Here is a 26,891-nt window from a genome sequence, read left to right as displayed (position 1 = left end):
TCGTAAGAGTATAAAGTTAAAATTAATGGGCCCTTTTAACTTCGAATGGAATATTGTCCAGCATTTTTCTCTACAATGGCATACTTATTGGAAGGAGCAGGAGTGAAGGTATACATGTCCCCCAGCGCCAATCATAGGGCAGATATAAAATATTAATGCATTTATGCTTGTTTTTAGAGTCAAATACGATGAGAATATAAAAAATAATAGCATTCCCGAGCGCCATTTACAATTGCTAAAACAATGATGGGGCCAAAAAGAAATCTTACTTTTCTGGGGTACAGTTCATCTTTATTACACTACTTTTTTTTTCGTATAAATTTGTGTAAACAGCTCTTTCTTTCTCTCATGGACTTATACGATTTTATTTTTGTCTCCATAAAGTGTATTTGCTGCAAATTTTGGTTTAAACCATTTAACTATTTTACTTTCTTTACTATCTAATAAGATGACACCTTCTATTTTGGGAATATTTTCTTATTTTGATTCAAATGGAAATCCATCGAATACCTGACTTATCTATGTATTCGAAGTAATTTTAATATTGAATTATAATCGTTATGAATTGTTTATTTTTTGCTTAAACTATCAAATTTCGATAAATCGATGCACTTATGGCTTCTTTGCAAAACAGTTAAGCGGTTAAGGTGCTTAAATGAAATGGCTTCTTCTAAGGATGAAATTTTTAAATGTACTTTTCATTGTTTTATTCTCACATTTTGAAATTATCCCATTTTAGTTATAATTCTTTCCAAAGCACAGAAATATATCAATTATTTTTATAATTGCTCCAGTAGTTCTTAATATTTATTTTCAATACCTCTTCCAGTCTGTGATCCAGATGCCCGGATTCCGCAGCTTGGGCGACGAGGAGGTGGTGGAATTCGAATGTAGGACGTCCGATAAGGGCCTCGAAGCCACTGCCGTCATGGGACCGCAGGGGGAGAACTGTAAAGGATCCCACAGGAGGCCGATGTCCAAAAAGAGATTCAGAAAGATCAGGTAAGAAAATCACATCTTTTATCTTCTTTTATGCTCAAAAATATTTTAAGAGTAAAAAAAAAATCGAGCTTAGAGATTTTTGAAAAACTATTTTACACCCTTTTGAGAGATAAAAAAAAGAAATGTTTTTAAGAATTTATTTGTCTTATCAGTATTTTATCAGTTTTCACGATTGTGAATCTTATGATTCAAAGATGTTATACGTCATATGGATGAAATTTGTTTGTTGTTCTTGCATTAAAATTTTATAAAATTTGAGGCCGAATTCGAAAAAAAATATCATTTCATTATGTTTCAAAAACTTATTGTCAGTATTTGCAATGCCACGAATTAATTATTTTTTACTATTAATTATTTTGTTTAATTTCTAATTAATTATTATTTATTAATTTTTAATAATTATTTTAAAAAATATTTATTATTTTATTTAATTGCTCTTGCACCTGCCAATGAAAATATGATAGACTTTTTGGATGACTGTCTTTATTTATCTTTCTGTTACCATTTACGTCTAAGGAAAATATTACATATGCTTTCATTTACTATGTATATTTATGTATACATTGCTTCTCCATCAAGGGAAAATATTAAATGCTTTATTTGTGCTAAAATTACCTAGGCTTGAATTAAGAATTATTGAAATAACAGAAAAATAGCTCTGTAATCAAACTGGTGTCTTTGAATAATTTTAATTTTAATATAAGGTAAAAAAATTTTTTTGACAAAAAATAGATGTTTCCAAAACTTTACCCAGAAAATGTCAAAATAATAAAATCGAGAAATAAAAATAACGAACCATTAGCGGAAAAATTAATTTTGGGGAGTCAAATCAAAATTGTTTAGTTGAATAAATTACTATTAAATAAATGCATTAATCTTTGCCATAAGTTATTAATGCTATATGGGAAATTTCTCAGGGAAAATATAGTCTATTTTTTTCCATCCAACATATTTAATCTGTAATTAGCACAAGATGTTTTAATTTTATCCAACTTTTTTACCGTTTGTGTCATCTGCTTGTTTTCCCTAGCTTTTGACTGTGATTGAAAACGATTAGTAAATGTAGTAACGCATTAATTGTCTTACGCAGAAGAGATTAAAAACAATTTACAATTATTTTGGGGAGATTCGAAACCAATTATATATGATATAAGTTTAATTTTTTTCCATAAACCTTTTGTTGTTATTTTTTAAAATTTGTGCACAATTTCGTATGAGCTTTAAATATAAATAACAGACAGATTATTTATTATTTGTACTTATCTCCTCAAGTTACAAGTGAAATTTTATAGAAATTGTTAGTTTGGTATAATTGTTTTTTTAAATACCTGCAATTTTAATTTAATGCCCTTGAAAATTTAAAGTATGAAATTGTTATTGATTGCTCATTGAATCTAAACGCTGTGAAGTGACAATTGCATGGCATGAAGGAAAGAAAAACGGCAAAACCTCAAGTTAGATATACATACAAATATATGGAAATATTTCAGTGCAAAACTTTGTATTGTTTTGCAATTCCTTGTATTTGTATATTACACATAAAAATTTAAATTCTGAGAACATAATTGATCAACTATACATTCAAGGGATTCATTTTCATTTCTCTTCAAACAAATCGACACTTTGCAAAACAATAAAAAAAATGAGCGATATATCTCGAAACAATATGAGCGATAGAATTTTATATGACTTTTTTTTTTTTTTTTTTTTTGCAAAACTGATATATTCTCTGAGGATTGATTTGAACTGATAGAGGAACTGATATATCTGAGGATTCTTGCATATTGCTCTATAATATGAAAAACTTACATTTCATCTCTTTAAGTAATCAATGAAATCTTCTCTTGACAGTAAAATGTTACGGAATTTATTATCAGAATAAAAATATATTTATTCATTTTTTCCAACACTTTATTGTTTTTGGCACAATAGCTCTACTATTTTTTCAAGAATAGCAAAGCAATCGCATAATTGATTTGACATCTTTGAGTATGTAACTTCTTATATGTTAAAAGTAACCATCCCCAAAAAAAAGATAAAGAAGTAATTTTAGTGTGTATTTCTAACGGTGTTTCCACCTGTAGAAATGTTTGTTTATTGCATCTTAAAGCAAAAACAAGTTGTTCTACCAACTGTAATATATTTTCCTTTCCTGCTTACATGCCTTTACTGCGCAAAAATACTTTTACAGTTAACACGTTTTAAATTCGTTATCTATTTGTTTCCTGTAGACGTGTTTTTTTTAATAAAATCAATTAATTAACTTTGGCATTTTTACGCATTTATTGATGAAAAAGAATATTCTTATTTACATGCCTTTTCGAAATTCCATTAAAATTTTAAAAATGTGAATTCGTTGTGATTTTTTTTTTATTTTTTAAACATCACAATTGAAAATCTGTATTATAAAAGAATAGCATTAAACAATAATTCAATATAATTCTGTATTCTAAAAAACAAATTCCCATTTACATTTCTCCATTTTATGATACATTTTATTTCACTATAATATTGCAAAATTTTAAAGAAGAACTACCTTTTATATATTTTTCGAATCTTATTTTTTTATTAACATTTGCAATTTTAAATCTGTCTTTTGAAGAAATATAAAATGAATTTTCGATAGATTAGTATCGAAACATAATAAAGATATAACAGAGAAAAAGAGAATCGTATGCATGTAAAACGTTTGTAATGAAATTATTGAATTTTTAAATAAATCTCAAATACTTATGAAAGCGTCTAAAAATATCCATGTTTAATAGCACTTGAGTTTAAATTTTAAAAAAAATTAATGAATTTCTTCACACATTCGACTGTCCTGCGTTATAAATGTTTATGAACATTTGATTTCAATTATGATAAACATTTGGTTGTATAATTTTCTTAAATAAAATTTTACTCACTTTCTCCATGAGCTGTTAACCAAATAGTTATTAATCGTTTATATATACGTTGTAATATTATTAGAGCACATTTCGAGGAATATCTTACATATTAGTATTTCAAGATACAGTGTTGTTGCTTTCAGAGGCATATTATTATGGCTGACATATTGCGTCATTGAGTATAGGTTTCTGTGGAAAAAGTAGCCTCCAGTACGAATTCCAATGAACTCAGTGAAAGCTGTAGTGATATAGTTGGAATGTTGTGTGACATCAAGAATTCTGTGCCGGTTTTTCTGTACAATAGGTTAATCAAGGGAACCGAAACGTTGAATCAATGCATTTCCTATTAAATCATGCAGCGTCTCTTTCTAAAACTTTTCCGCAATAAAAAAAGAATAGATATATATAGAAGAAGCTTAATATAAAATAGAAGCTTTAATAGCTTCTATAATAAAATAAGCTTAAAAAAATAGAAGCTTTTATTAAATAATTGAATGATGTGATATTATTTTTCAAATAAACGCATGACAATTATTTAAAAAAAAAGAGAATCTTTATTCTTTACTATACAGCTTTGGGAGCACTTTTTTTGTTGTTTTTGCTTTTGTAAATTGTTCCTAAATTTTTCAATAAATATAAATTTATTTAACTTATAAAAAATTGAAATTAGTTTGAAGTTTTAAAAAAGATTTATTGCAATAAACCAAAATAGAATTAGAAATAAATATTAAGTTTACAGCCAAAAATCAAAAAGAAAGATAAAATGATTTGATTGATAAAAGATTTTGATTTTTGGCTGTAAACTTAATATTTATTTCTAATTCTATTTTTATTAAGCTGCTTATTTGTGTTTTAGTTGTAGCAGCATTAGCGCTCTCTAAATACAATGTATATTTTAGTATATAGATTCAGGAAATTTTATATAGATGATTTTTCATATTGATTATTTCTGGATTGATAGTTGCTTATTACAATAAAATTAAATTTGTTAATCAATATTTTTTTTTATGTTTTTGAATGTTTTTAAGATGAAGTTTCATATCATTGTAATAAATTTTATACCTCCTTGATTTAAAATTTAGATTATAACGCTTAGTTAATGATATTCATCGATATTTTTTTTCACAAATCTGATATGTTTTTATGAGTGTGTATGCTCTACGTTACGATAATACGTCATTGAATTTAGAAGATACTAGCACCTTTTGGTGACCAGTTTGCTCAACAAGAACGTTGGTTGTTGTTGTTTGTTAGGGCACTTGTCATAGACAAGCCCTCTGACGAAGTCAGCGATTTTAAACCGAGGGAGAGTCTCTTTTGTCAGTAGCACCATCTAGGGCCTAGAGTACGTCTTAACTACTCATGTGTCACATTGCTTGCACAACCCCTTTTTACAGGGGTGGGGACACATTCACACACCTCACAGATAGAATGCAGAGGAAGAACAACCATGCCCAAACCGGGACTCGAGCCCAAAACGCCAATATCTTGGAGAAGAGTTACTAACCCTATGCCAGGACGCCGGCAAGATAGTCGGTTGTGCTTCAAACCAATTAAATCTTTTATAATATTTTTGTTGACTAGATTCTAAGTAAAATTTTGGAATTCCTGGAAAAGGCTTTTTTTTTCCCCCTTAGCTTTATAATTAATAGTCTTTTACATTAAGTCGTAAGGAAGTCATTGTAAATCAGGAAAAGTGGAGTAAAGTTAACTGATGTTTATTGACGGGTGTTTATATGTATGGAAATAACCCCCTTTTCTTCAGAAATGTATGAAAATTTTGATAAATTTCCCCGAGTATGAGCCAAATAAAGAATCGTATATATATATATTAATGATATCAAGTAAAAAGTTTATATATTGTACTTTGCTTTTATTCAAAAAATGTAAGTAAGTACTTTCAAAACAGATATGCAATGTCACTTACCAATCCACTGCAAATCTGACATTCCATAAACACCCCCGAAAAAAACTTAACCATTATTTACTCCACACTACATCTTTTCGTCAGATAGCCTTTCAGAAGGGAAGACAAGAGAGCTTCGAAAATGGAGACATTTCTCTCGAAAAATCTTTCTTTCCTTCTACAGTTTCTTATTGAACATTTATTTATTTTTTTTTATTTGCTGCTCTTTCTTTCTCTGTATCAACGTTGATGCGAACTTTGAAAGGTTAGAAGAACTCTCTTAGAAAAAGAAGTGGGGAGGGGGGGCTGTGTGAGGGAGGCTGCTAAGTGTATAGTGGCAGGGAATCATCGAAAGAGTAGTTGGGGGAGGGGGGCTAAGGCTAGGTTTTAGTGAAGATCTAGTAGGGGGAGGGCTTACTACTAACAAGCGCAACGTATGTTCGTGTGTGTGAGTGTATTGATTCTACTCACCATTTAGATGGAAGAGGGGGAAGAAAGTTTGAGGGGCGGGGAGAAAAACTCTGTCCAACTGTCACTGGCCATTGTCCACCAGAAAGTAGAAAACTCGCCGTCAAATGTGGCATTGCCAGGGGGTCGTTTTTGAAACGATAGACCTGCCTTGATGGCTGCCGAATCGCTCTTTTTTACAGACTTTATGCCTCTGCGATTAATAGGAATTGGAAGTAATGATTGGGCATTGAGATGGAATTTAAATTCTCCATGTCATGTTATCAGTTTAAAATTATATTTAATTTGAAAATTCATTCCATTTGTATACATATTTTATCTGAATAAAATTATGTCATATTATATATGATTGATTGCAGAAAGTGATTATGATAATAATCACCTTCGATACGAATACCTGTTCACTATATTTTTAACCATTATTTACTTTTTTAACTATGCTCCTTAATGAGTATACTTGCGTTTTAATTATTAATCTATAAAAAGAATAGCGAAATATCTTTTACATTTTCCTGAATCCAGATAATTACCACTATAATGAAGAAGAGTGCACCAAATGAAGTGTAAAATTCAGATTATCTATCTTTGTTCTGCCATTTCAAATAATTGATCATCATATTACATGCCATTGCATTCATTTTAATTAATCCCTTGTAGATATACCAATAACGGTAAAATAATGATAAAACTATGCTTTTTTGGTGAAACGTTTGTCACATTTTTTCCCGTTTACGAATCATAGTTGAAACAATAAACCTTTATAAGTAATTATTTCTTTTTAATGAACTTTCTTCTACTATTTGCTATACATTTTTTATTAAAATTTTTTTTTTTGACCAGTGATCAATTTCTTGAAATTATAAAATAATCACTGAATGAAAATTATTTTTATAAAATATGGTAAAACAAAATTTGTAGTGGGTTTACGACAGCAATTTAGAACATTTTTATAAAATAATTTTTCTCTATATAATAAATATTTGGTTTTATATCTTTTATATGAATCTACAATTTTTGTCCCAGCTTGATGAAATATAGCATTCATGGTCTCCAAGACAAAAAGCAGATTACTTTCAATTACTTCAATTCAAGTCCTACAAATTCAAATGATTATCAATTAAAAATTAAAAGCATTTTCATACTTTTCAGTTATATATTTTGAAATTATTATCTCACAAAAATATTTTTTGTATTACCTTAAGAATATAAAAAATTCATTTTTAGTGATACCAATTTTATTTCCGCAATTTTTTTTCTAATTCTATTAATTTTTTAAAATTTAATTTTGATATACAATCTGTTTCAATGTTTTTATGATGAATTACGAATTAATTTCCTTCTTTCAATAAACTATTCGATCTCTTAGTTTTACCATTATTTAAAAAAGCTGTTAAAAAATCTTTAATTGTTTCTTTTGGATATAAATTTTGAAGAAAGATTTTCGCTTTTATTTCGTCATATATTTATTTCTTAATTTCCACGCCACTAGTTTGTAGCAAACTGATTCCATCAAATTCATATTTTTTCATTCTTATCAGATAGCAAGGTGAAATTTTAAATTGTATTTTATACTAATAGTTTAACAACCAAAAGAACTAATATTCTAAGCGAAAAGTTGGGTGGCAAAGTCATCTAATAAGCCTAATCTATAAGCCTAAGCCCATATAAGCCTAATCACAAATATTTGAGTTGCTCGAATAATATCGCAACATTGGTTTTCCAATAAATAATGCATTTCCATTAAAAAAAATGCAGAAAATATTACTTCTGCAACCATGAATAACAACAAACCTTCTAAAGGAACTCTTTAACCTTACAAATTTATCTATTTAATTAGTTTCCTGTTACCTTTCTTTAATGTAATAGAGTTAAGAAAATTTTCATATCTAGATTTTTTATGGAAATTCTTTATAAATAGATGGAAATTTTGGTAAACTTGTTCAAGCCCAGATTCCATAGAAAATCCATAGACATAATGAGCTTCTCCAGTTTAATTTTATTTTATTACTGCAAAACAGTGGATTCTGTTCCTATTTTCTGATCACATTTTGTTCCAGTCCAATAGCCCTTCTCTTACTCTCCATCTAGAATATTAACCATCCGTTTACATCACATTACGTATTTAATACTGTTAATTATGACTCCATCAGAATTATCAAATAAATCGTTGTAATTTCATTTCTCTGATGTAATTAATCTATGGCATCTCTAATCACCCCTGGATAATTTTTAGGCTCCTGTTCGATTGTTGACTAGAATAAGGAAAGCGTGTAGGAAAAGAATAGAATGGTAATGTGACAATTGAATGAGAAAGATAACTTGTCTTGTCCTCCAGCCCCTACCTAGGAAAGGGGTAAAACGTTTTCCACCTTCTTCATTCCTATTTCGTTTAAAAAGGAATTTAAAAGTAGGTTATTGTATAAATGGTATCATATAACTCATTATTTATTAATTAAAATATTCAGTATGTGTGCAATCGACTTATCTGACTTTAAAACAAATGTCCCACTCCCTGAGCAGTTATGGCAGAACTAAAAGCACAACTCAAAAAATTGGCGCCACTCCTGGCGAAGAAATTTTTTTACTTGGGCAACCCTTTCTTTTAGATACTAGATCCTCGCAATTTTTCTTTTTCTCAGTTTCTCGGACGTTTCCCCTTCCATCGGGAAGGGGGAGGGGAGCGTCCCTCTCTCTCTCTTTTAGCTGCTTGTTCTCAATTTTAGAAGTTATTGGGAAAAGTGACGGCTAGAGAAGTCCATACCTCTTATTTCTTCTGTTTTTTCATCGGAGGAGGAGGGGTCGCCGTGACGACAGGACATCAGAAAAAGACACATTAATTGTATTGTTAGGCTTTTGGATGGGTGGTCTTCGCAAAGAGACAAAAGAACAAATATATATATAAGAAATTGGAACTATTGGAATGGGGGAAAGCATTCCTTTTTCTTGATACAAAAAGCGACATTTTTTTTTTTTTTTTATCATTCTTCTTTTCTTCTCTCAGCTTTTTAGTCTTGGTGAGAAAGTTTGGGACTCCAGTTTTTCGTTATTAAATGATTTATGACATCGATGGGGAATTTTTTTGCTGTCATAACAATCAGTTTCTGAAATGGAATTCATGCTATTATTTCGGAGGATCAAAGGGATAAAGAGAAATGAGAATGCATAATTTTGAATATAGAAAAATACTTCTAACCCATGTTAAATGTATTCTCTCAAAAGTGTTCTTGTTTTAAACATATGATATAATATCATGAAAAGTTAATATAAGTTTGACAGGATTTCATTGAAATTCTTGAGATTTGTGTGAACAGTTCCAAAAACTCATTCGAACATTCTTCATTAAAAGAGATAAGTCAAATATTTTTCACGATATTTTAGTTTCCTTAATTAGTACGGTGCTATAGATGCTTATCTATATTACGAAGTGAATTTACTAAAATCTGAATTCATAGATTGTTAAATGTTATGGAAAAACAGGAGATTTTTGCATTTTTAATGAAATTATCAAATCGAAACATACATTTTTTTATTTTGTTTCGAAACACGCTTAGGATTATCTAGAAAACAATAACTTCATTGTTTTCATTCGCAAATTCTTCAACTGGGTATTATGTCCGAAAACCTAGAAAGTGAGATTTTTTTTTCTATTAAAATAAAGTGCTAATAAAACTTTCTTATAGAGAGAAAAAAAATTGAAATTAATTTGGTGGTGAGAAAAAATTGCTCTTTAATGATCATTTTGGTTATTATCTTAAGAAAAGAATTTAATTAACTTCCAAAATCAGTATATTTGAAGCTATTTCAATGATAGTAAGTAGAATATGAATTGGGGAATCCATCATCAATCTTCTTCAAAACATTTTTGCATTTTCTATTTTTAATTGGAAAAATTATCACAGAACAAATGTTATTGTAACCAACTGTGGCTCAATCACTACTTTATCATAAGATTATAATATCAAATATACAATTTTCTAGAAGCATCCTTAAACTGACAAATGCTAATTTTGTCATTAAACACCAATTAACATTTTGGGGCAAAAAGTGAAACTTTGAAATTTTTGAGGAACACCATTTAGATTTCGAAATAAAGTTCTTAATACATATTCCTGAGTATTTCTTAGTCAAAATATTTAAATAGGATAATTTAGTATCCAGCTGCATGTGTTGGCGTCATTTTTCTGGATAGATAATTTTTTTAACAATATATATATCTTTATTAATGTGAAATGTCTAAATATACTTATAATATTACTTTATAAAACGTTATTAATGGGAAAAAAATTCTTCAAAAACTGTCTGGAAAAGTACCATTTACTTGGAAATTCGCATTATCTGAAATCTTCCGTTATTCGCATAATTCATTTTATAGGGGGTTGGCCTCGGGTTTCGATTATGGGATGGCGGGGGACAAAAGAAGCATTTCGAACGAGACAGGGGATTGAAAATTAAAGTGAGGGAGGACGCAATTGAGCAAGCCAATGGCCGACTCGCGTGCCATGTGTTAGGCTTTTCCCGTCCCGCCCCTGTTCTCCGAAATCCCGTGTAAAGTGGTTTTGCTTTTCAGCATCCTCCTGTCCAGTTCACGCGAGGGATCCCCATTGTGAATCTGTTGTTTACTGCCCAATACAAAGCCATGACCCTTCAACATCGTTCCATCTGCTGTGTTTAGTTAGTGCTGCAGTTGGTCTTGCTCTCAAACCAGTAGACACGTCAGAGTGGAAAGTCACGTGCCTCTTCCGTCATCTTTTAATTGGATGATGAAGAAATATACTTTTATCTATTAACTCATATAGTGAAATTATCTGCAAACTTAGTGTCTTTATAAGACTCTTTATTCAAATGAGATAAATGATTTTTATGTTACAACAGTGAGTTTGATTGAAATACTATCTAGATAGAAAACTGGACTTAGTTGTTTCATTTCTTCCTTTCCTGAATAAAGCAAAAATTATGACCAAACATCAAAAGCATTGTTTGAATATGTCCTAATCAAATCAAGATAAACATTATCAAAAGCTACATAACAGCTAATAAGAAGAACGTAACAAATACAAAGACATCAAAAATTAAATCTCTGCCTTATCTCTTCAAAGAATCGAATTTAGTACACTAAACTGTCGTATTACTGTAATATTTTTGCTAATTTGTATCAATTTAATTCTTGCACTTCGGTTTAATTTAAAAATATTTTGTAATAAAGCACCATTTAGTTTGAATTAGCCATTTCGTAATATGAATGTTGGGAAGAAAATAACATTTTTATTATTATTTTTCAATATTGTACAAATTTTATGTTAGTGGAATGTGCCACGCTTGCTTTTAATAGCAAGACATATAATTTATTATTAGGAAAATTGTTCATTTGTTTAAATAATTTACTTATATGAAAACGAAGTAAATGCCGAACATTTTTAAAAATATCCAGCATTTCACGTATTTGCTACTTTAATGCAAATTCGTATAGTAACTAGAATGAACCGCGATTTCTATATTATATTGATTGAATTTCCATACATAATGATAAAATTATTGTTCCTAATAATGTCCATTACAATTATTGTTCCTAATAGTGCTCCATTGTACAATTCCTGTAAGCCTCACCCATTATTTCTTTTAAATACCAGTGATTCAAACGACTGTTAGTTTTCAATGTCCATTCGCATACTTTGTTACTAAACTTGTTAATTTCTCCATGTTCCTATTAAAATTGTGGCCTTATTTCCACGGCATCCTGAATATTGTTTGCCGCAACTAATTATCACTTCTTTACATTACGGTCTGATGAATTTTAAAAGTTCTTTAACTTAGATAGTCACATAATGGAAGAAAACTTCATTGGAACAAGCTGTTAGTCGGCGTTTTACTGATCCTTCAGCAAAACCACATAATCTTTCCTCTCGGCTTACCACGACGTTAAAAGAGCCCCACAATTTTTCTCAGTTTCAAATCTTTCTTGCACACTTCTAGTAAACTGCAATAAAATATGATATACGGCAGCATGTTCCCTATGTCCTAAATCATGATAAAAAAAATCGTTTACGCTCAATTTTAAACTGCTTTGAAAAATCATTCTTTTGTGAAATATTTATGAGGGTTGTTTACTCCTCCTGGTGGGTGGAATGACGTCAACAAGCCCCTTCCATATTGCACCGGCTCACCCCTAACAGCATTGTTGCATCTTTTTCCTTCTTCCAGGGGTGCAGCAGATTCCCTCCCCCTGGAGACAGCTGCAGACTCATGGGGAGGGGGGGGGTGACCGTGACCCAGTGTGGTCAATGGCGTGAAAGAGGTCGCATCTCCAGGTGATAGTAGTTGTGGGTGCGAGCTAAGAGTGGTGGTTGGGAAGCAGGAAAGAATAAACAAGTCTGCAGGGTGGGGTGCTTTGATGAAAGAGAAATGCCGAAACGTTATATGATTTTACTTTCTTTATTTATGTATCTTCATTTTTTACAAGCGTAGCTTTGAAACATTTCATGTTTGTTTCAGTTAATTATTATAATTTTAAAAAACGGTGACTGAAAAAATTTAAAAAGTACTCAGGTTTTTTTTTTTTTTTTTTTTTGCTTATTTGTAACTTTGTTTCTCATTTTATTTTGAATACTATTTTACATTAAATGAAAATGCTTACATTTCATTTTTTAAGCAACAATTCCAAACCCGTAAAGAGAATCATCTTTTTTATTTCAAAATACTGCATGGTTAAAAGCTATAACTGTAGTTATGATAAATCTGCGCAGCGAACAATGTTTAGTCAACTATTCCTTGTTTTTTTTTTATTTTTTTTTATTATTATTATTACAAATTGGCATATTGGTATCTGCTTCATCTAAAAGAGCTAGAAAAATTTGTTACATAAATAAATATCTTTGAATGATTAAGCTTCACTGCGATTTTTTTATTTGAAATTTTAGTGAAATTTTAACTATGCAAATACTTTGTTAACAAAGATAAGAATACCAGAACTTCCAAAAACTTTAAATTTGAATATTCTGTTTCGTGACAAAGGATATAGTTTTAATGATGAAAAGAAATTTCCACAAAAGAATACCGGTTTTAATTAGAGTTTAAATTCAAAAATTAATGTATCAATTGTCTACACACCTAAATGATATGTAATGAGATAACTGTCAAAAATTTGAATTAGATATGAATTAAGAGTTACATTTTCGAACATTTCGATACTTAATATACAGTACAATAACTAAAGAAATCATATAAATATGCTATATACATATTACTTCAGGAATTCTACAAATATGGCCAATTAAAATTAGATTTACTTTTTGAAGTGTAATTTAATTAATTAATTAGTTCATTCGGCTGTAATCAGGGAAAAAGATAATACGGCGCTCCCGGTGGCTAAAGACATATTAGAGTTTATCGGTATTTAATAGTCCTATTTTTCTGCAAATTGTTTGTCCTCAGATTCGATAGCTAATAATCCTTTGGTAGTTTTGTTCTGCAAATAATTCGATAATTCAAAATTTTTTGTAGAAATTCTAGTTAAAAAACGTTCTATGTTGAAATGAAAAATGAAATAGAACATTCAAAAATGCTATAGAAACTTATAGGAAGTTCTACATTTTCCCCAATGTAAACACTTTCAAAAATATTATAGAATAATCCCAAATGTTCCAGAACTTTTCAAGATCTTCCAGACTATCTCATAATGATAAGAAATGTTCTAAAATATGTGACATGATCGCTTACTTTCAAAAATTCATAAAATGATCTAGATGTCTCAAAAATATAATAATTATAAAAAAAATTATTCGACAACGATCTAGAGTGTGTCGAATGTCCAATAGAAATCTTTTCCATTCCAATTCTAAAATCTTTTAAGAATCCAGAAAACTTCCAAAATGCAACTGTTTTCGAAAATATGCTTAAATATTCCTTAACTTTATCCATTCATAATGCCATGAAATTCGCACCCTTCCCATAGCCATTGAGATTAGGATATTCCCCACAGTATTTCTTCTCAACTTGTAAGTAATAATTATCCCAGATCTAGTGAAATCGATTATAGTTGATTTAAGATAAAATGTGGAACAATCATACATATGATAGATTTCAACTGTATTGAGATGAGAAAATTTTTGAAACGCAATCTTCTCTATTAATTCAAAACAAAGTCGGTGAAAAATAATGAAACTTCTATTTTTCATTGCATCTGAATTCTTGAAATCTGTCATTCTTCACGATGTAAGTTGCTATCGGGGTATTCTGTATTTTGTACTCGCTTTCCATCTGGGCGAGGGAGGTCAGCGGAGGCCATGGCTGGCAGAGAATGGGCTTATTCGCAACGGGTCTGTCTTGGGCTAACGGCCCAGTCGGACAACAAAACAGGCCTGATTGCTGGATGACAGCTGGGCCCGTGTTTACTCACAAAGAGGGGAGGAAGAAGGCAGCCGCACAATCGGTCAATCACAAACAAGTACCTTCCATACAAAGCTGCGCGCGTAGCGGAACGGGAATCAGAGAGAGGGTTTTGCTCAAACAATGATGTCCTGCCCTGATTCACTGATACCCCTTATGAATACACGAGTATATCAGTAAGGATTGAAAAAGAAATATTCGAATACGATCAAATACAGTTTTGTGCTGAATGATAGTTTGAGTCAAATCAATAAATTGTGTTCTATTAAATTCATTCAGAATCTTCTGCCACATGGCATACATACTTCGTGTGTATACATACATTTTGTGTTATTTAGAAACTAGAGGAGGTATCAGCAAATATCGCTCCCATAAAAAATAATATTGAAAGCACCACTCTCATCAGATAATCTTATTAATGTTATATGAAGATGAATGTTCCAAGAAACAACTTCTTATTTTTATGGGGTGGGTATTGCCATCTCCGACTCGTTGTTTCTTTATAAAATATAGAGGTGCATTCTAATGAAAAATCTGAATTGTAGTGAAGAATATTTTTGAATAATGTGATTACTTGTCGTAAGTTATAGCTTCATTTAAATTGTTTCAATAATATTCTCATGATATGCTTCCTAAATCTGCATTGTGTAGGATGATAACCTGTTAAAATTCTTTATTACTTGGTTAGTGGCAAATGTATTTTCATCCCATCATTACATAAAAAAAAAGATTAAATTAGCATTTCTGAATTTTTTTAATATATCGCCATTTTTTAAATAGCCCAAGTTTGCTAATATTTATTTGAAATTAAGTGTATCAAAATGCTAAATTATATTTTTAGAAAAATAAGATAGAAAAATGAGATAATAAAACAGCAGCTGTTAAAAAATATAAAATTTTATAGCCTGAAGTGAATTTAGAAATGCTGTAATTTGTTACTGTAAGCCTTTTAATTTAAATACCAGAAGGTGTGCTAGCTTAAATAAAAAGAGCTATTTTCATTTAAAAATAATTAATTATAAACTTGCATACAAAGTAATTACTCACTTATTTTGTTTACTCACGGTTTCTTTTTGAGAAGAAAATTTCTTCGTAAAATATTTTGTTTCGAAAACATTTATTTTAATCTGAAGTAGAAAAACAAATATAATAATAACAAATCAATTAATGATAAATACAAAAAAAATCATAGTAGTTATATTATTAATTAGAAGTTTTTATTAGAATTATTTTAGGAGTTCAAATTATTTTTTATTTATTTATTTTTGTTTATGCATGATAAAAGTTCTAAAAATGCAAGGAACTGTGATAAATTAAAAGACACATTAAGTTTGAGTACACTGTTCAAAAAGTACTCTAGAAGACCACAGAAATTTGTTGTTTATCATACAGATTCCAGATTTAAGTATCCTTCTGTAAACTGAAGTACAATGATTTGAAAAAGCAAGTTATTTCTCATTTTCACCCTCAAAAGTTAAATTATTTCTTGAGATGATATAGTCAATTTCAGTAATATTTTGATTCGTATTTCATGGATTCCATGTACAATTTGTTCAAATATTTCTAAACTTGAATGGGATTGTGGAATTTAATAAATCAAGAACCATTATCTGTCTATACTATGGCAGATGCTAAACATGAAAGGTTTAATTTTAGTCTTTAATTATTTAAAATGTGAAATTTCATAGATAAATTCCAATTTTTATAAATCTGTAAATAATCTAAGAACCTGGTTTTGATTATTTTAATTTTTTGGCATTCTTATTTCTCTGAAAATGGAATTTGTATTCCTTATATCATTAATATTTTACAATAAATTTAAAGCTTTATTTTTTTTTATTGACGAAGAAAATTAACTTTGGATTAATATAATTTATTTTCTTAATTTTCCTCAGCTGTGTGCAACATTACTGGCTGTTTCCTTCTGCGAACTCATCAGAAACTGACAAAAATTATTACTTATTTTCTTTATCTAAGGTTATAAAAGTAATAATTACTGAAAACTTCTAAATATTAAGGTTTTGTAAATCTGTTTCAATAGTAAAAAAAAGTTAGAAAAATAAACATTTTCTGGCCTTATTTCAAAAAATGTGACATGACGTCTTTCTTAAGAAGCGCTGGAATGATTTTGATATCAAGAATTAATACTTATTTTACCTATTTTAAATCCCTAAATTATTTTTTTTCTTTATTTTACTCTATAATTTGAATGAATTAATAATATAACTTAATTATCTTTATTTCACTTTTTCAGCAAATAAATTCCCATTGTCTAATTCATTAAGCAAAAATGTCACTTTCTAATCAATCTTTTTGTTTTTTTCCAGGTGCTATAACTGCGGCGAATTTGCTAACCACATTGCCGCTAAATGCAGCATGGGACCACAGCCCAAACGATGCCACAACTGCAAGTCTGTAGATCATCTGATCGCTGAATGTCCAAACCGACAAGAGGGAAGCAGCAGTAAGAAAAAATCTTCCACAAATAACAATAACGATTCCTGCGATAATAAAAACAACGAGGACGACCCCCTGTGCAACACTACAGTCCATCACATGGGCAACGGTAACTCCTTCAAGAAAGGGCTTCTAGAAGAGGACGAGGAAGACGACGAGGACGTCCAGTTGCATGATCACAGAATCCACTGTTCGTCCTCCCCAGCTTCGTCTTGCGGAACAGGCTCGCCTCTTGGAAAGAGGGAGCTGTAGCTACGATAGAAACGATAAGTCTTGAGCCACCTTCTGCGCAGACAGGTGGTCATGCTTTTCGTCGCCTTCGAGCAATGATATCCAAATGGACTATTCCCAAGAAAGTATAAACTTGGTACATCTTCTCCTGTGTCCTGGTGTAAAAAAAAAATGCATAATAATTATAAATTCGAGTGATTGGAAAAGCTGGGAAAGGTATTCTTTTAATGGTGAAAAACGATAATAGTTGTTTCCAAATCATAATCAAAAAGGAGGTCTAAAATGGAACAAGCATTCATATGGATCCGAAAATGTCAAGCTAACTTTTCGGGCTATTCAAAATTAATTGTCTGGTCTGTTTGGAAAGTATAGAATTCTCATGAAATCCATCTTCGTGATAGCAAAGAGAAAGTGAAGAAATTCGAAGGGATATGGCACAAAGAACAGAAATGCCATCACGTTTGCTGGTGAATTTTTAATACTTTTTGGAATTACCATCCAACAGTTGCCTAACATTGCTTTTAACCTTTTAAATTTAGAACATTCTTTGACATTTAAGATAATATTGTCGTTTTACAATTGCTTGTAGATAAAAACGTGTGTAAATAATGAAGAAAAAAAAAGAATTTTGTACATATTATGACATATTACACATTCAGTTGACATTTGAAGCATATAAATGTAATTTAAAAAATATGTTTGCTCGCTTAAAGCCCAATAATAACATTTATGGGAAAAAGAAAGTGAAATATTAATGGTATAAGTTTTTCTGAAACATTTCTTTTGCCAATTTCTAATTCTAAACAAATATATTTATCTCTTTCTCAAGTGCAGAATTTTTTAAGATCCAAAATCTTTTAATTGAATGGATTTCAACCCAATTCAACTGGCATTTCACAACACATATTTTTTGCGAAAATTATTTAGTTTTATCTCCAGTTTTAAATCATTTCCTATTTAACTTCTGTATTGGGCTTTTGTGATGCAAAATGTAAGCATAAATATTCGAATAAAAGCGTTTCTTCATATATGCTATAGCAAATGAAAACGGTAAAAATTACTTACATTTCGAAAAAAAATGTGTGTTACCTCAAAGAACAATATAAATATAATATGTAACCAGTTTAATTTTATCAGATTGCAGTGCCTCATAAATTGTTTTAATTTTGCATATTCATTTTTTTTTTTTGGAACTACATTTGTGGTAGCAATTATTAAAAAGTCTATTCTAAAAGAACTCTTTAAAATATAAGCAATTAAATTTTTGCACTTATTAGAATTTCTTTCTTTGTAAAACGTTCTATAAAATCCTCTGCAATCACTTATAGAAATGTTCATTGCTATATATGATTGTTATAATTTGTTGCTTTCAATTTTGCTTTTAAAAAATTCGAACAATCCTTGTAAAATTGTTTTTATTTCAAAAGTAATTCCTATTTTAAATAAGCTATTCCTATTTTAACAATTTTAAATTATTTACTCTCAAAATATGCAGCAATTTTATTTCAAATCAAAAAATTACAAATGCGGTATGCATTTTTTTAAGATTTAAAACTAAATTCAAATATCAGTTCAAATTATTATTAATCCTTATAGCGATTTAAAAGAAAATTTTCCCTTCTCTTTCATAATGAAAATAAGTTGTTATTTTTTTTCTAGTCATGTTAACGTTTTTGCGGAATAAATTTGTTGATTATTCTGACAACAATTTTTCCACCTGTAATTTATTGCTTAAAAAATAAAATGTTCATTTAACTAATTTAATTATTTAGTCATTAATAGATAATCGTTTCTAGATCTAGTCACTGCATAGACACTTCAAGAGTTATTTATTAATATATTTGTTAAATTTATATACTCTAGATTTCTCATGAAAATTCTAAGCAATATTCGTTTGGGAAATTAAATTTTTTTTACTGTTAATTCGACATATTATCACATAAAATGGCTTTTCTCTCATGTTGCCAAAAATAATGGAGACGGTGGTTTAAAACCTTTCATAAAATTTATAATTACGTTCTGATATTCAGTCATCAATTAATTTGCTTTGCATTGTTCTCTCTAAAATCGGAAAACTTTAAGCAATATTGAATATATATATATATATTGATTTCGTAAATGACCATTTTTTTCTTTAATACAAAATTTTAAAAAAAATAAAAATATGATTTTGCTGGTTAAAATTGCATTAATATATTTCTATATTTCATACATTTATCACAGAAAGCGGGCCATATAAACAAATTCTGGAAAAATTTCTTATAAATCATTTTTATGTTATTCGGCCATCAAAATGAATTAAAAATAAGTAAATATTTCTTTCTGTTTTATATTAAAAAGCTTTTTAAAATTGTGGTTTCAAAATTCAGCATATTTATTTCTGTAGATTTTATATCCAAATTTGATACCATCAGTAAAAGTATTTGATTATTAAGTAATGTTAAATTTTATTTAGGACAGAAATATTATGAAAGCTTCATCTTTATAAAAAAAAATTCTGGATCTTTGAAGAATGAATAAATTAATTAAATGACAAAATAAAAAATAATTAAATATTTCGTCAAAAAAGGCTTCTTTTTGCTTGATGAATTTCAATATCTTTTGAGCTAATGTCTTTCCTTTTCACTTTTTTTTGTTTTGTTAAAACCGTAGTTTATGAAGTTTATGAAATAATATCTCATTAAATATGCAATTAATTTTTGTTTAATCAGGCGATTTTAAAATGATCTGAAACAACAATATGTGTTTTTAGATCATAATGTTTCTGCACGGTGATCTCATGTAATTTTTTTACAATTTTTTAATGAAAAAAGTACTTACTATCATATTAACAAAAATTATTGCTATCTGTTCTGTTTGCTGTAAAGAATACTTAAACTTATGATTCTAATATGACATAAATATATTTAAATGATATTTTTTCACATATCAAAAGAGTGTGTTGTATTGTTTTGCATCGATTTATGTATTTAAAAAAACAATTATAGTGTGATTTCTTTCTGTTTTTGGAGTATGCATACTAGTCCTTGCCAACCAAAGAATGCTGTGAAACGTAGTGGTTATGAAAAACCTTCTAATCTTATATGCGCGTTTTGAAAAAGCATTTAGTTGGTTTCTAATGAACAAGAAATATGGAATAAACTTTTATTCTGACGCTTTTTAAAGACTGAGTGTGGACTACAGAATGCTGTGAGCTGTGACGCCAAGACTGCCAAATTAGCTGGCTCAATGAGCGTCGGATAGCGAAAAATGTTCAGTAGCAGCTTTTGTATATATTTGGAAAGATACTTGAGAAGCTGCTTAAATGTCTGTAAGAAGCGCAAGTAAGCTATTCTATATGTGTTGATATTATCAAATAAAAATGGAGTTATGTGTGTGAAATATAAATAAAATGTCTCTCAGAGTTAAAAAATACTGTGTGTGTTTCATTTCTTAAACAATATTTTAGACACTTTATTCTCAAAGCAAACTGAAATTTAAATTTAAATCAATGAAACGTTCATTGCACTCACTTCATGCGTTAAAATAATTAATGCAATCAAACATAAATAGTCGATATTCTTTATATTAAAACAAAACGTTTAAAATGGAAGCTATTTTATTTTGAATTCCTTTCATATAGTATGTTTCTCTTAGAAGTGTTTAAATATAAATAACTTCTGCCAGCAATAATGAAATTTGTCTCGTAATGTTGATAGCATAATTCTGGAATCCTGAATCTGGAGCATATTAAAACCGTCTTCCTCTTGTTGTAACGCAGAAGTTTGAAGAAGTAGATGCCATCTCTGATATCGCCCTCGTCATCTGAATCACGCAGATAAATATAAGGGCTTGTAGCTTTAGTATTGCTTCGAAACAGAATATTAAACTAAACTAATCGCATATCAGAGAGTTGTGGATCTAAGATCCAAATCCATTGAAGATATATTCTGTTCGCGAATCTGGTGTATGTTAAATATATCGAGTCGAACGCCATCTAACAAGTAAAATACGAAAATATAAAAAGAAGAGGTATTTTCTTATTATAGTGACTATAAAATTATGTGAATGTATCATTCTATATTATTTGAACAGGGTCCAAGATTAAAAGATTCGTCCCAAAATAATCTTCGAATCGCTTCAAAATGAGACATTTATCTAACTACTGTTAAATTTATAATTTAAGTAGTTATATCTTCCTGCATATTTTAAACTCGAATCGCTCTTGACAGTAATTGACATTACATGATTTATTTATGCAGTCCGTTAAAATAAACTCGATTCCTACATGGATAAAAGCAGATAAAGCACATTTTACTGCAAAGACATAAAGCAAAAATAATAATAATAAATAAATAAACGAAAGCAAAGGATTTTAAAAATGTTACTTTTCCTTCAAGCACGAGAAACAAAATAACAAAATTCAAATACACTGATAGTTACTGTAATTTGCATCATTAATTAACACTCAAAGATAATCAATCCTGAATCGATTAAAAACAAAATCAATTCAAAATGCGCATCTATTTCATTCATATCTAATGGCGAGACTGTTGGAATGAAGTGGAAAGGATCTGTGGCTCCTGAACCACCAATCAAAATCTGAAAATTCAATAATGTGCAAAATATAGATTTAACTTTATATTCTCTGTGAAACTGAAAATTATTTTCTCTTCTTTGCGTATCAAAAGTCCCCCAGAATCCTTCAAATAATCTTCTATCATAAGGTTTAACGAAAAATTAATGTAATCATAACTACAAGATATAATACAAACAGCCTAAACACAAATTAATTATTGAAAACCGAAATAATGCCAAATAGAAATCAAATCAAATGCTTAGGAATTTTTTTCATAAGATTAAAAGTAATAATATTTTGCATTTCTTTAAATACTTTGAAAAAAAAAGAAATTATCAAAAATATTTGAAATAAAAGTTTGAGGGTGGAAATTTCTTTACAACATGTTCCAAAAGCATAGAATTCTAGTGTTACTTTTTTTAATACTGTAAGTTTAAAAACTGGCTGGAGCCAAAATGCGTCAATCCACTTTCTTCAATCCACTCCAATGACATCAATTAGCATTTCTATAAATTTATACATAATTAAAATCGAATATATTTTTGAATTAAATTATTAAAGACTTATAAAAAGTTTTATCAACTTTTTACAAAAAATGTTATTTAATAAAGGAATTACTTCTTTTATTGATCTTGTAATTAAATTAATCCTTTCTATATAAAAATATAAATAAATCAAAAGTTTTATATTTTTATGAAATGCGTTATATTGTGTTTAATATTATTTACTTCAAAGGTTATACGATTTTATTGAGATGATTCATTTCAATATTTTAAAATCAAAATGAACGCTCAAGTAACATTGTTAATAATTCCTTAATTTTTTTAATTGAATTTGATCTCAATGCTACAACCTCTATTTAATAAAAGGATTGTGGCGAAACAGTCATTCAGTTATGAAGCATAATAATTTATTTCATTTTTTCATTGTTTTTCTAGTTTATCAGTTGGCCACACTAACGGCACATTGTAGTTGGATAAGTATGTTGATCCATTCTAGAAAAAATATATAAAATTAAAAAAAAAACTTTCAAATTAAAAATGACATTTAGTTATTCAATGCCTTTTTTAAAATAAGAATGACGACATACGATTCATTATGAGAAGAATTAACCTTTTGAAAGACTTTGTGATACATAAAACGTAAAGATATCATCAAATTTAACATTCTATCAAGTTTTTTGTTAGATTTTCTATGTTAAAATTCCGTTAAATGACAATTAAATTAATAATTTAATTTAAAAGCATGCAAGCAACAAAATTTAGAGTATAAATTCGTAATTTCATTCATTGTTTCATTCTTTTAACCAATAAAGGTTTTCCTTTCATTGGATCTTTTTTTTTTATTTTCTATACCAACTCAGCTTACCTAAAGAATATAATCGTTGATACGAATTAACGGAAATCAAATTTCAAATGAGATATGCTACAACCAAAAAATGGATGGAAGTTATCAAAATATTGATGAATAGAAACATAAAAAATAGATATAAAATTAATAATATTAACAAAGAAACATACTACTGCCAAAATAGGAAAATAATAATAAAAAAAAACATTAAACAAAATAAATGAAATTTATGAGATAATATGTAATCTTATCTAACCGAAGTGAGAAACAGTATATGCATAGAAAAACATCATATAAAAAAACCTTGAAGTTATATCATTTAGAAAACAAGAAAGCAATGTTCTTAACAGAGTTTAGTAAGAAAAGAAAGAGCTATGCCTACTTCATAATTAAATAAATAATTCACATATAATTTGGAAAGGGAAAAATTAAAAATGTCAATCACTGTGATAGTAATATATAAAAGGTTTTGTATTAATATTCGTAAGCACAAAAGGTGGATAACAAGTGGGATAAATATAAATAACAATTTAAATAATCCCTTGTGTTTTGGCTACATGGAAAGATATCAACTGTACATAGATACAAATTCGACAACCAGCTATTATTTCAGGATTTTGAGATCGCTACTGCAAACCTTAATATATGTTTAATTGGCCCAGAAAAATTTAACCAATCACAATTCGTTGTGCAAAACACCATAAAACGCAATATTATTTTGGAAAACCGCAGCAATAAAATTTTGCTTGAAGCGATTAAAATAGCTCAACACTCCCAAAAATTGCCTTTTAAAATTAGTTTCCAAATACATAATGTGTCTGATTGTAAATATATTTGATATCGTTCTCTTTTCTTTCTTTTTTTTCACAAATTAACGGATGCCCTCTTCTGTTTCGTTTAATTCATAAACAAAGCCCTAAAGGATTTTATCTCTTGAATATTCTGTTCATGTGCTTGCCATAAAAATATTTATTACACAAATTGTTTTGTTTGTCTTTGTTTAAACAAGGCAAAGATAAGGAAAAAATAATGGACTTTAAATGATTCAATCCAGTTACTTAATTTTGGTCATGAGTAGAAGTCGAAAGATAATTATTAAAATAACCGCATGAATTATCCGTATTTTTCCATGACCTCATTGTTTTTGGTCATTGTTTTCTTCACCTTTTGTTAACTATTTATTTATTCAATACAGAAAAGAGGAATTCAGGTTTTTTTTTCATACTGAGTGTTGTGCATATAACTTAATGTTTCTTGTCTTTATAAACTGTTTCTACCAATGCCACATAATGATGTAATTCACATTAGCGAGAGTGGTCTTTCTGAAATATCAAATAAACATATTCCGTATCATTAACTGAATGTCTTTGACGAAACATAGCTACGAAAGAATTTATAAAAGAGCGATCTTTGGCAATGAATTGCTAGGATGCGATTAATACACAAGAAACAGAAAATCGTATGCGACTTTTAGACGCCTTTTTTTTCCGAATGATTGGAACTAAAGTTTGACATAGAATTACAGTCAGAATCATAAAATTACAAATTAAATTTCGCATATTTAAATATTGCTTTTTTTAGTTATCGTGTTTATATTTTGTGAAAGTGCAGATCGACGCACGATCACCCCATGATGTTGTTGGTTCCAAATTTGTTATGAATCTATACTCTAGCTGTTAAACCTGTCTGCCAAATTTTATATATTTAGCTTTCTTCATTTTGATGTTATCGTGTTAACTGGACAAACTTCTTTTGAATGGATTTCATACAAAATTTGACGGAAATCTACAAATTTAGGTTAGAAAACATGTACCAAATTTCATCTATTTAGCTCAAAGCATGATTAAAATATCCTGCCCATAGATGAACAGATAGACGGATAGATTTAATTTCAAAAAAGTGTCCAGGGCGGTTTTGAAAAGTGACGATTTAACAAAATCTAGAGTTCGAAAGTCTTGTCGATTACAATACCATGTATTTGCGTGCTTTGCATATGAGAAAATTACAAGACAGAATCTTATGTTTGGTTTTCAAAAAAAAAATGTTTAAGCCTTGGAATATTTCCCAAAAGTTAAAAAGAAGCACAGAAAAGGTCAAAATTTTATTCAATTAATTTTTTTGTTGCTTCTCTCAAAAATTTAAAAATTACTTAATCATTTTCATTAAAAGCAGCATAGCAATGTATTAAGTTATTTTTAATCCATTAAATATCGTTTTAAGTTTATTATTAAAATGAGTAAATAAAAATATTTCTGTCAATCCTGAACAATAAATTTAATATTTTCTTTAATTTATTTGAAATTTAAAGAATTATATCGTGAAATGTATAGTGTGGCCATAAAATTATTTTTTCTGTTTGGAAACGTCGATATCTAAAACTAATGAAATAATAAAAGTGAATTTCATGAAAAGACTGTTATAGGTATATCAAGAATGCCTCAATTATTATTACTTAAATTAGTATTAATTATTTAAGTTGGAAACATCAGAAATCTTGGCGTTGTCAAAACAAAGAACGGATCAGTCATTTACAATGAAGACATAGAAAATGGGTTACACAAAGTTCATTAAAATTTAGGCGATTAAAACTGCTTCTACAAAGATGAAGGACATAAACACGAACTTAGAGAAAGCAACATTTTATTTCTTAACTTTAGGATGCTTTGTCCCTAGTGCAAAGTATGCGCTGATTTGCCCTTGTGCAAAAACTTTTCGTATTAACCCCCTCGCTGCGTATCCACGAACAACGTAGAAGTAGCAAAATTTGCGCAACCCGAGATTTCAGCGGGTGTATATTTTTCCGTCTTTTTAACTATGATACTAGCTCTTTTCCCGTTTATGGTTTCATTTCGGATTCTCTGGTTTCAATCAGATCTGGGTTAACAGGAAGCCTTAGTTGTCCATGGTTCTGCAAATATACAAGCATCAAAGATGTCTCGCAGGAAACGTTTCACAATTTTTGAACCTATTTTGATAAAAGAATTATGCAGTGAGAGGGTTAATTTCTTCTTCCTTTTTCCTCAGAATTTGTCTCCCTGTGCCTTCCAAAATGTGATATAAAATCTGATTTCATTCTGTTCGTTAATTTTAGTTACTTCTATAAATAATAAAAAAAAACTACTTTATGTTCAGCATATTTAGGAAATAAATATTTTTCACAATTTAGATAAGTTTAATCTTAAGAGTTTACTATGAGTAAAAGCCTAAGGCAAAATATTGCATCTTATAATAGAAAATTTACAAATAGGATATAATACCCTAGCAAAACAGATAAAGAAAATTACAAAGAAAAGAAAAAAGAAAATAGACTAATAAAATCTGAACACAATTTCCTCGTTTTAAGAAAAATTTTCTTTTGTCACAATAAATATTATCAACATGCGAACATATAAATATGTTAAACATAAAATTAAATATTATTTATTAGTGAGAGTTTAGGTGTGTTTGGTACTACATATGTGTATAATGGATGTGCTGTTTCCAGTGTCCATTATACATAAAGCTAGATTGAGCTTTCAACAGTTCAATTACGTTGTCACTTTGTACTAATTTTATTAATTCTGTCGTTAAAATTAGAAACTCGATTACTTGCATTTTCAACGATATCAGTAAATCCTTAAGCATATCATTTTACAAATGGTACAAAAAA

General features: G+C 28.9%; 1 protein-coding gene across 3 annotated transcripts in view; it reads left to right on the top strand.

Moving 5' to 3' along the window:
- Positions 1–18,731, top strand: part of LOC129984204 (protein lin-28 homolog) — a 241,009-nt gene extending 222,278 nt beyond the window's left edge. For all 3 annotated transcript variants that reach the window (XM_056094027.1, XM_056094025.1, XM_056094026.1), the window contains exons 3-4: positions 830–1,002; positions 16,974–18,731. In XM_056094027.1, coding sequence (XP_055950002.1) covers positions 830–1,002; positions 16,974–17,355 — 555 coding nt within the window. In that variant the 3' untranslated portion in view covers positions 17,356–18,731. The remainder of the gene's footprint in view (positions 1–829; positions 1,003–16,973) is intronic.
- The last annotated feature ends 8,160 nt before the right edge of the window (positions 18,732–26,891 follow it).

The sequence above is a fragment of the Argiope bruennichi genome, chromosome 9 (assembly GCF_947563725.1).
Source record: "Argiope bruennichi chromosome 9, qqArgBrue1.1, whole genome shotgun sequence".
NCBI classification, from domain to species: Eukaryota; Metazoa; Arthropoda; class Arachnida; order Araneae; family Araneidae; genus Argiope; species Argiope bruennichi.
Note: the sequence above shows the minus strand (reverse complement) of the source record. Positions and strands in the feature narration are given on the sequence as shown.